Source organism: Rhea pennata, chromosome 14 (genome assembly GCF_028389875.1).
Source record: "Rhea pennata isolate bPtePen1 chromosome 14, bPtePen1.pri, whole genome shotgun sequence".
Classification (NCBI taxonomy): Eukaryota; Metazoa; Chordata; class Aves; order Rheiformes; family Rheidae; genus Rhea; species Rhea pennata.
In genome coordinates this window covers 18,735,681-18,744,611 of record NC_084676.1, presented here as the reverse complement: position 1 = coordinate 18,744,611, position 8,931 = coordinate 18,735,681, and the positions used below count along the sequence as shown (strand labels likewise).

Below are 8,931 nucleotides of genomic sequence, written 5' to 3'. Positions count from 1 at the left end.
GTTGACCCTTGTCATTATTATTTTTAATAGTTTCATACCTAATATTTTAACCGTTTTTTTCCCGCAGAATCTACTCTGCGAATTATATTTTTCTCCCCTTTTTTTGAGTGTGTTTCTGTTTCTCAGTGGTAAACATTAACCAAACTCTTCCCGTGCGACAAGCGGCCAAGGACCGTCCCACCAGCTCTCACCACCGAGGCGTCTCCCTCCCTCGCCACTCTCCCCGCGGGAAAGTGGACGCGTTAAAAGCTCCTGTGCAAGTTCAAGTAAACACATACAACCCGCATAATCCAGAGAAAAATTGCAACTCATCCATATACCAGATTTCGGTGTCTCTTGCAAAAGATTTCTGGTCCGTTTACGATTTTTTCGATGTTTTCTTTAAAAAAAAAAAAGGAAAAAAGAAAGCTGTTCTGTTGGTTGTGTCGTTGATTCGCATTATAATTTTTTTCTAGGCAATCGAAATCCGCGGAACTTTGGGGGTTTTTAGTTTTTAGTTTTTTTTTTCCTCTCTCGCTTGCTCGGGTTTTGCTTTTAATTATCATCTCTGTTTTTCGTGTGTGTGTATGTGCGTGCGTGTGTGTGTGAGTGTGTTTCCGTTAAACGTCGCTTTGTTTCTGCTTCGCTTCGCCGGCGCGGCTCTCGGGGGCGGCTCGCCGCGAGTCCGTCAGCTGTTGTACTGGCAGGCGTTTAGACTGGAGCCGGGGCTTTGCAAACTGCTGTAGCCGAAACTGGAGTGCTGCTTTGATTTCAGTCTGAGGCTGGCTAAACTGGAGTTGCAAGTGTCCCGGTAGACGCTGTAGGGCGAGCCCGGCGGCCCGTAGGGACACGCCGGCGACGACATGGCCGAGTTGAGCGAGGAGCCGCCGAGGTTGTTGATGTTGTTGAGGCCGGAGTTGGCCATGGCCGGCACGGCGGAGTGGCCCATGCCGGAGGGCATGTTCATGGAGGAGATGCTGCTGGGCGCCGAGAACATGGACTGCGAGGACAGGGGGCTCATGGAGTTGAAGAAGGTGAAGCTCTTGGTGGAGAGCGGCGCCGGCGTGAGGCTCTTGGTGGCCCAGTTGTTGTAGGGGTAGCCGGCGTAGACGTCGTCGTAGGGCTGCATGAGCCCGCTGAACTGCGGCACGTAGCCGTTCTTGCACAGGTCCATCTGCTGGTTCCGCTCCCGCTTCCGCCACTTGGCTCGCCGGTTTTTGAACCAGACCTGCGGGGGGGCACGGACACGGCGCGGTGAGTGCGGGCCGCCGCCGCTCCCTCCCCTCCCCGCGGCCGCGCACGGCAGCGCGCACGGCCGCGCACGCTGGACAGCATCGCAGGGGCGCACGGCCGCGCCGGGGACACCGCGGAGCACCGCGCACCGGAGCGCACGGGGCAGTAGCGCGTCCGGGAGCACGCAGCGGGCACAGCGCACGCGGGGGCGCAGCGGGGCGCGCACGGCGGCGCGCAGCCCGGGGCGAGGATGCGGCGCCGGGCAGCGGCACTGCGCGGCCTCTCCCACGGCCCCCTGCCCCGGCAGAGGTGAGTCCCCGGCCCCGCGGGGGGACTATGCGCGCATCTCTCCGCGCGGCCGGGCGCGCCGAGCCGGCGAGCGGTGCGCGGGGATGCGCCCGCGTGTGCGCAGCGCGGCGCGGCGCGGGGCAGAGCTGCCCCCTCCTCTCCCCTCCGCCGAGTGCAGCAGAGGGGCGAAGCCGCGGCCCGCGCTGATTAGGGGCCGCCTCGCCCCGGCTCCGCCGTGTTTCCCCACGCTAATGCCGTGTAATAAAAGTCCCTTGTTACAGATCATAAAAAGGGGGATTGGATTAGTATGTTTAGGTTAAAAAAAAAAAAAAAAATCAGTCCCTGCATCGCCTTTGGATGGATGCAGCCTCTACCTTTATATCTAATGAGAATTTACAGCCCTGACTAGGGAACAGAGAAGCGGGGGCCGCTCCCGGTGTTTGATGCAAAATCCTGATCCAGGCTCTCTCTCTCTCTCTCTCTCCCTCTCTCTTTCTCTCTCTCTCTCTTTTTTTTAGCCCGAGGAAAGTGTTTGAGTCTCCTGTGCTGGAAGCCGTGAGCCGGGACGGGAAGGGCCGCCCGCCCCGGGCAGCCCCAAATTCTCTTTCCAGGTTAAAAAAGAGCATCGCCGTGCCCGGCGGCGCAGCGCGGCCCGCCAGCGCCTTCCGCCGCATCCCCCCGCGGCCCCGGCCCCGCGGTGCGCACCCCGCGCCCGCCGCGCCCGCCGGAGCCGGCCCGCGGGCCCCTCCTCGGGCCTCGCCTCCCGGCGCGGGAATGGCGCAACTGTTAGTGAACCCCCACGGTAGGGCTGGAAACTTCGAGGGAAAGAATGGCGGGGCCTATTGGAAAAATAATAATAATAAGGGGGGAGAAAGTCCCATATAAATATGAGGAGGAAACGAAAGCCAACATGTTCAAAACCTGTAATTCACTCCTCGGAAGGTGCTTCCAGACAGGAATTTCCTGAAAATGAGGGTAATAGTTTTAATTATGGCTCCTAGACATTTTAAAGTAAGGCCCTCAAAGCAAATCAAGGTTAGATTTGCAAGCTGCAATCTCAGAACATCAAACCAAAACATCTCCATACAGAGGGAGAACGAAATAATGGTAATGGCAACTCGTATATTAGTTTTATTTGCTTCCTGAAGTATTCCAGCAATATTAATGCGGTTCAGTCCTCTCCCTGGTTTTGTTTTGTTTTAAATGCAATTAAGACGATGCTTTCAGATGCAGCGGCTGTTTACTCCGGAGAGATTCAAAGCACAATCTCTGCCATCTGCTTTGGTCACTCGCCGTTTAATTGCCAAGACGAAAGTAGCTTTTCCCAGCTGCGGGGCCGCCCGTCGCAGTGCCTGGCAGCCGGAGCTCCGCGCACCTCTATTTTTCCCCGGTAGTTCCCGTGCGGGCGCTGGAGACCCGCCGCGGCCGCCAGCCGGGCCCCGCTCCCGCGGAGCCCCCGCGGGACGAGGGCGCAGGGGAGGCGGGGAAGCGAGGCACGGCGGGTGGAAAGGCTAAGGATCGATCCAGCCCGAGCGGCTCTGATCACACCGCACGCGTAAAATCTCCCTCTCCGAGCCCCTGGGCACTCCGCGGTGGCACCGGCCCCGAGACACGGCCCCGGCAGGCACCGTCGCCGAGCAAGGGTGCCTCTGCCGCGCTCCCTGACCCTGCAGTGCGGGCGCCGCCCGGCCCTTCGCCTGCAGCCTGTCCGCAGAAAACCGGGCCGCGGGGCGCGCAGGATGCGCGGCCGCGGGGGATCCGCCCGGCCCGGCGGACCGGGGCCGCGCAGGGAGCGCGGGGCTGAGCCGCGATGATGAGGCTAACAGCGCGTGAAGCAGCAGTTTATTGAAACATTATTATTATTATTGTTACTACTACTACTACTACTACTACTACTGTTTTAATGCGGCGGAGGCCCTGGTGCGGCCGGCCTCGCCGCAGAGCGGCCTCCCCGCGCCCGACTCCCGGCGGCAGCCTCGCGGCCGGGACCCGAAGTTTTGCAATTAAAATAAACCCCGGAGCCGCTCGCAGCCCCCCGCTCTCCCGAGAGGGGCGACCCCCCCCCCAACCCAGCGCTTCTACCCCGCGCCGGGAGCTGCCCCCGCGCCGCATCCTCGCAGCACCCCGGGGCCGCGAAGCGAGGTGTCCCGCGCCCCCTTACCCGGACTCGGGGCTCGGTGAGGTTTGTCCACACGGCGATCTCCTCCCGCATGCTCATGTCCGGGTAGCGGTTCCTCTGGAAAGTGGCCTCCAGCTCCTGCAGCTGCTGGCTGGTGAAGTGGGTCCGCTGCCGCCGCTGCTTCTTCTTCTTCGCCGGGTCGTCGGCGGCCCCGTCCTCGTTTTTCTGCTCGCCGCTTCGCTCCTTTTCTGCGGTAGGGTGTCAGTTGGTTTTTGTTTTGTTTGACTTTGTTTTGTTTTGTTTTGTTTTGTTTTCAAACAGAAATACAGACACACAAAGGCAGGCACGCAGCCCCCTGCCCGCCCCGCCGGAGAGACACGCGGGGAGGGGCCCACGCGGGGCCCCGCAGCGGCTGTGGCAGGAGCGCGGTGCGCTGCTCGGGCCCAGCCCGCCGGGGAGGCTGCGGGACGCCGGGGCCGAAGAGGGACGAGGGTAGCCACGGAGGGAGCGGATCCCCTAAGCATTGGCCTGTCTTCCCTCCCCGGCTCCTTTTCTCTCTCTCTCTCTCTCTTTTTTTTTTTTTTTTTTTTTCTTCCTTTAAACCTACGGCGCGATCTTTGCTCCATTGTCTTTGTTGTGCTCGGCCGCGACAGGAAACTTTGGAAGCGCAGGGGTGTAAAACCCAGCAGTCACTAACTGCAAAAGGCACCCTCTCTCTCTACCTCCCTATCCCTCCAGTTTTATTATTATTATTATTATTATTATTTGCTTTGCTTTGATTTTAGGATTTTAGTGTTTATTTTAACCCAAAGCTGAGTGAAATATTCAGAAAAAAAAGTAATAATAAAAAAAAACTAGCTACATTTTAGTGATCGAGATTTGCAAGGACTGGAGGCAAGAATTCAGCCCCGACCCCTCAGCAACGCGGGGAAGAACCCCGCTCTCATTTCGTAAAAGCCCTTGCAGCGCTCCTCACCAGGGGCTCGGCGGGATTTGGCCCGGTTTGAACGCCCGCAAAGGGACCGAAAGGCCCGAACGAAACGCGCCTGGGCCCGGCGGCGGCTGGAGCGCGGAAAGGTGCGGCCCCGGCAGCGGCTTTCTGGGGCCGCTGGCGGCCCAGGCCCGGCTCGGCCCGGCTCGGCCCGGCTCGGCCCGGCCTGCGGCAGAAGGGGAAGTGCGCGGGAGCGGAGCGCGCCGCGCCCGCCCGGCTCCGCCGCCCGCGCTGCCCGCGCCCGGCGCTTCCCGGCCCGATGCTGTCCGGCCCGGCCCGGCAGTGCCCGAGCCCGGCGGTGCCCGAACCGGCGGTGCCCGAACCGGCGGCGTTTCTGCAGCCGCGACCTCGGCGAGGTCCCCGGGAGCCTGAAGCACCGCTGGGCTGGCGGCGCGGGGGGCTCGTCCTTGCAGAGTCACCCATTAATGGGCCTTTGCCTGGGAACCCGCCGCAATAAAAGGGAGGGAGAGCGAGCTGGGACGCTCGGATGGAAACCCCAAAGCGCTGAGCGGCCTTATTGCCGCCCGGACGGCCCCCGGCCGCAGTGAGTGGTTTGCAGAGCAAACAAGGCCTTCGAGAGAAGCCCCACTAGGATTTCCCCGCCGCCGGATCCTGCCCCGCCGGCCCCGCGCAAACAGAAACTGAAGGTGCTCTCAGAAAATACAAATACTGCTCTGCACTTTTTTCCTCCCTTTCTCTGTTTTGGCTGCGAAGCCCTCGGTGAAACTGGGGCGAGGGGGAGCCGGGGAGGAGAGGCGAAAGGAAAAAGCATTGCAGCCGCAGCGCTGATCCATCCAGGCGACTGCAAACTTCTCTCCGGATTTAGCCCCGCCATGATTTCACTAAAAATCCGGCCACCGAGCCGGGCTCTGGTACAATTTCAAATCGTAACACATACTAGATTTAATTGGCATTTGTTTCTTTTTTTTCATAAAAAAAAGAAAAAGAAAATGAGAAAGGTATTTCATAACTTCTCGGAGCAGAAAAGTAGGCAGGTCTTTAGCCCTCCTCCAGCACTGAGGGGTCACACATAGGGGTACCGCAAAATGGAGCAAATCTCCCTCTCTAATCTCAAATAATCCTCTCTAATCTCGGCGTCCTTCCCAGACTGCGGGATGAACGCTCCCTAACTTTGTTTGCGAATCAGACGGGGAGGCACAAACCAGACCCTGTTTATCACCGTGTGCCACTTTGGGATTGACTCTCGCCGCGGCCACTCTAGAGATTATAGGACCTGCTAAAACTGAGAACAACAACAACTATAAAAAAATAATGCGAGTTATAAGCGTCTCCTGCAAGAGACGCGGTGGAGAAGAGACATCACGCTCTTTCCTTCAGCTTTTGTTTCCTTTTCGCAGCCTGCCTCGCCATCCTAGAAATGTTGCTGCTGTAGTGAAACACAAACTGGGAAATCACAGTTTTCCCTGCAGTAATTGCACGCGTCCTCCTGCAGTGCGGGAGCCCTCGGGGAGCCCGCGGCCCCCTGCGCTCCCCGCCGCGCCGCGGCCGCGCTCATCCCTCCGCGGCGGCGGCCAGCGCTGCTTGCGCCGGCCCCGCGCCGCCTCTCTTCCTCTGCGGGACATTTTTTTTCCCCTCTTCCCCCTCCTTTGACAGAGAGATCTTTTTACATGTCTACACCACCCGAGCTGGAAAATAAATCCGAGCAAAAGCTGACATTATTTCAGAAACATCCGGCAAAACCGCAGTTCCCGAAGAGCCTCCCCCCTTTCCCTTCTCCCCGATCAATTAATATCTGTTAAAAAAAAAGAGAGAGAGAAAGAAAGAAAAAGGAAAAAAAGCCGCTCCTGGGCTGCGGCGCGCAGCCATGTGTCTCGGCTCCGCGGCTGTCAGCGCGGGGCCCGGCGGAGGCGACTGCTCCCCGCGCCCCCCTTCCCCCCCCCTTTCCCCTCCGCTTCGCCTCCAATTAATTGCGCTCATTAGGGAAAGGGCCGGTGGCTGCTGCCCCCCCGGCGCCGCGGGGCAGCGGTGCGGGCCGGGCGGGCGGGGGGCGCGGGCCGGGCCGCGGGTTACCTGGCACCTCCGCGTCGGAGGATTCACTGGCCGAGTTCTCGATCGGGTCCCGGGGCTCCGAGGATCTTTGCAAATGGAAGCTGGAAGCCATGTCATGGGAGGGTTGGGGTCTCAAGCTCTCGGGCAGTCTCTCCAAATTCATTCCACCTTTAAAGGAATCCATGGCAGGGGCGCCGGGCTGCCTGGGGGATTTTGCAGGTGTTTATTCCACACAGAAAGGAGCAAGGAGCGCTTTTTTTTAAAGGAAAAAAAAAAAAACAACGAAAACAAAAGCAAATCCACTTATTACTAACAGTATTATTTTAAGGGTTTCAGAAGAAGAGATCTGAGAAATGCCTCGAAGCCGGTTGTCTTTGCTCGGGGAGAGGCACAGCAGTCCGGCCGCATAGGCAGGAAAGTGGTAAAGATCCCTTATAGAGAAACGCGAGTTGCGAGTTGGACAGTTTAAAGCTAAAGAGATTAAAGTGACCTGCCCTAGAACAAATGCCTGTAGTTAAACGGGGCTCCTCCCCCTGAAGGTTAAAACCTCCCCGTCTCGCTAATGCATCACTCCATCTAGCGCTCGCCCAGCCCGGCCGCGGGCGGACCTGCCTCCGCGCTCGCCGCCGCTGTGCGCGCCTTGCGCGGCCGCGCCGCGGCCCGCGGCCCCCCGGCGGGCACCCGCCCTGCCCCGCCGCCCTGCCCGGCGTGCGGGCGCCGGCCCTTCTGCCTAGGGGGGTCCCCACCCTCCCCGGCCTGTACCCAACTCAGCGATTTTTTTTTTAAAAATATATATATTTCAGAAACGAATGGAAAGGTAAAAAACGCTCCCCGGCCTTGCGGGGAGCAGCTCGCCCTCCCCCACCCCCGCCCGGCCTCAGCCCCGGGGGGGCGGCGAGCCGCACAGCCGCCCCCGGCCTGCTGGGGCATTTTTTCCCCAGGGAATGCGGCTCCCTCCCTTGGAGGCCGCGGAGGAGCGCGGAGCAGGGTGACCCCCTTGCCGCCCCCGCGCAGCGCCCACTGCCCCCTCCCTCCCAACGCGGGGCACCGCGGAGACTGCGCCAGCCTCGACGGCAGGTCCCGCACCCACACGAGCTCTCCTTCCTCTGCCCCGGGGCCTGCCCGCGGCTGCTGGGCAGCGGCGCGCATTTTGCGCCGCGGCGCAGCACGGCATCTCCGCGGGCATCCCGCCTGCCCGGCGGCGCGGGGATGCGCCGCTCGCACGCCGGCTAACGCGCCCCGCGCAGCGCCGCGTCCGACCCGTCGCAGGGCGACCCAGCCGCGAGCTTTAGTCCCGCGGAGCGCGCAGTCCTCCGAGCTTCAGGGAATTTCTTTTCCGGACGCCTCCTGGGTTGCGTGTGTGAACTGCTTTTATTTTTTATAGATACACACACACACACACACACATATTTTATATATATGTGTGTGTATATACATAAATATATATATATTTTTTTGACTGATGGGTTAATAATAAAAATACTTAGGAGCTCTGCCCCGGCCGGCCCATCCGCCGTGCCCCGCTCGCAGAGGCCCGCCGAGATTTGTGCCTGAGCAACAACTGCAGCGCGAGTGCTCCCCTCACATCATCTTTCAGCACGTTATTAATAACAAATAATTTTCCTCCCGCAGCGAACTCCCGGTGACCCTCCGGAGGGGTGTTTGCGGCTCTCCGGCCCTGGGAGGCTTTGCAAGCGCGGAGGCCGGGGCAATCCGTAGGGAAGGGCTCCAGAGAGACCCCCCCCCCCCACTCTCCCTTCCTCCAAATCTGGGCCGGCCGCGCGAGCCCGAGCGCGCCCGGTGCAGGCGGCGTCGGCGGGGCGGCCCGGCCTGGCCCGTCGGGGGTGCCCGCGCCCGGCCGGGGCGGCCCGGGGACCTTGTCCCGTCGCGGTGACCCGCACGACCGGCTGTGGAGCGGCCCTTGGGAAAGCAAAGCTTCCAAACCTTGGGGGCATTTGGGAGCTGTCCCGCCCGGGGGAGGGGAGGGGAGTTAAAGCAGGGCAGGTCTCCAGGTGCCCAGCGCGCTGCGCGCAGCCTGCGCTTACCGCTGCCGTCTGGGGCCCTTCCCGGGCGCTAAGGAAACACCTCGGTGTTTCGGGAGGTGAAAAAACTCAGAGGAATCGCCTAGCCTCGGAACTTTCCACAGGGGCACAGGGTGAAAAAAAAGGCCCAGGACTCATGGGGAAACACGATGCGTCGTGCGGAGGCGCGGACACGCGTGGGAAAAGCGCCGGCCCCTCGGCCGCGCTCCGCGCTCCTCCTCGGCGGAGCTGGCAGCCCTGCGTCGCGGCGGGGGTGCTGCCGAGTGTGT

The 8,931-nt window shown here is 60.7% G+C and overlaps 1 protein-coding gene across 1 annotated transcript; it reads right to left on the bottom strand.

The window, feature by feature from the left end:
* Nucleotides 1-667: 667 nt before the first annotated feature.
* PITX1 (paired like homeodomain 1) lies at nucleotides 668-6,804 on the bottom strand. Its single transcript, XM_062587423.1, has 3 exons — nucleotides 6,642-6,804; nucleotides 3,662-3,867; nucleotides 668-1,207 (listed from the first exon to the last, which is right to left on the bottom strand). The coding sequence occupies exons 1-3, from the start codon at nucleotides 6,802-6,804 to the stop codon at nucleotides 668-670; spliced, it is 909 nt and encodes a 302-aa protein (XP_062443407.1).
* Nucleotides 6,805-8,931: the final 2,127 nt, after the last annotated feature.

Bases quoted from the DNA above. Each gene is read 5' to 3' on its own strand.
- PITX1 (XM_062587423.1), bottom strand. From the start codon at position 6,804: ATGGATTCCTTTAAAGGTGGAATGAATTTGGAGAGACTGCCCGAGAGC. The intron at 3,868-6,641 runs GTAACCCGCGGC...ACCCTACCGCAG, and splicing joins CTCCGACGCGGAGGTGCCAG to AAAAGGAGCGAAGCGGCGAG. The intron at 1,208-3,661 runs GTAAGGGGGCGC...GCCCCCCCGCAG, and splicing joins TCACCGAGCCCCGAGTCCGG to GTCTGGTTCAAAAACCGGCG.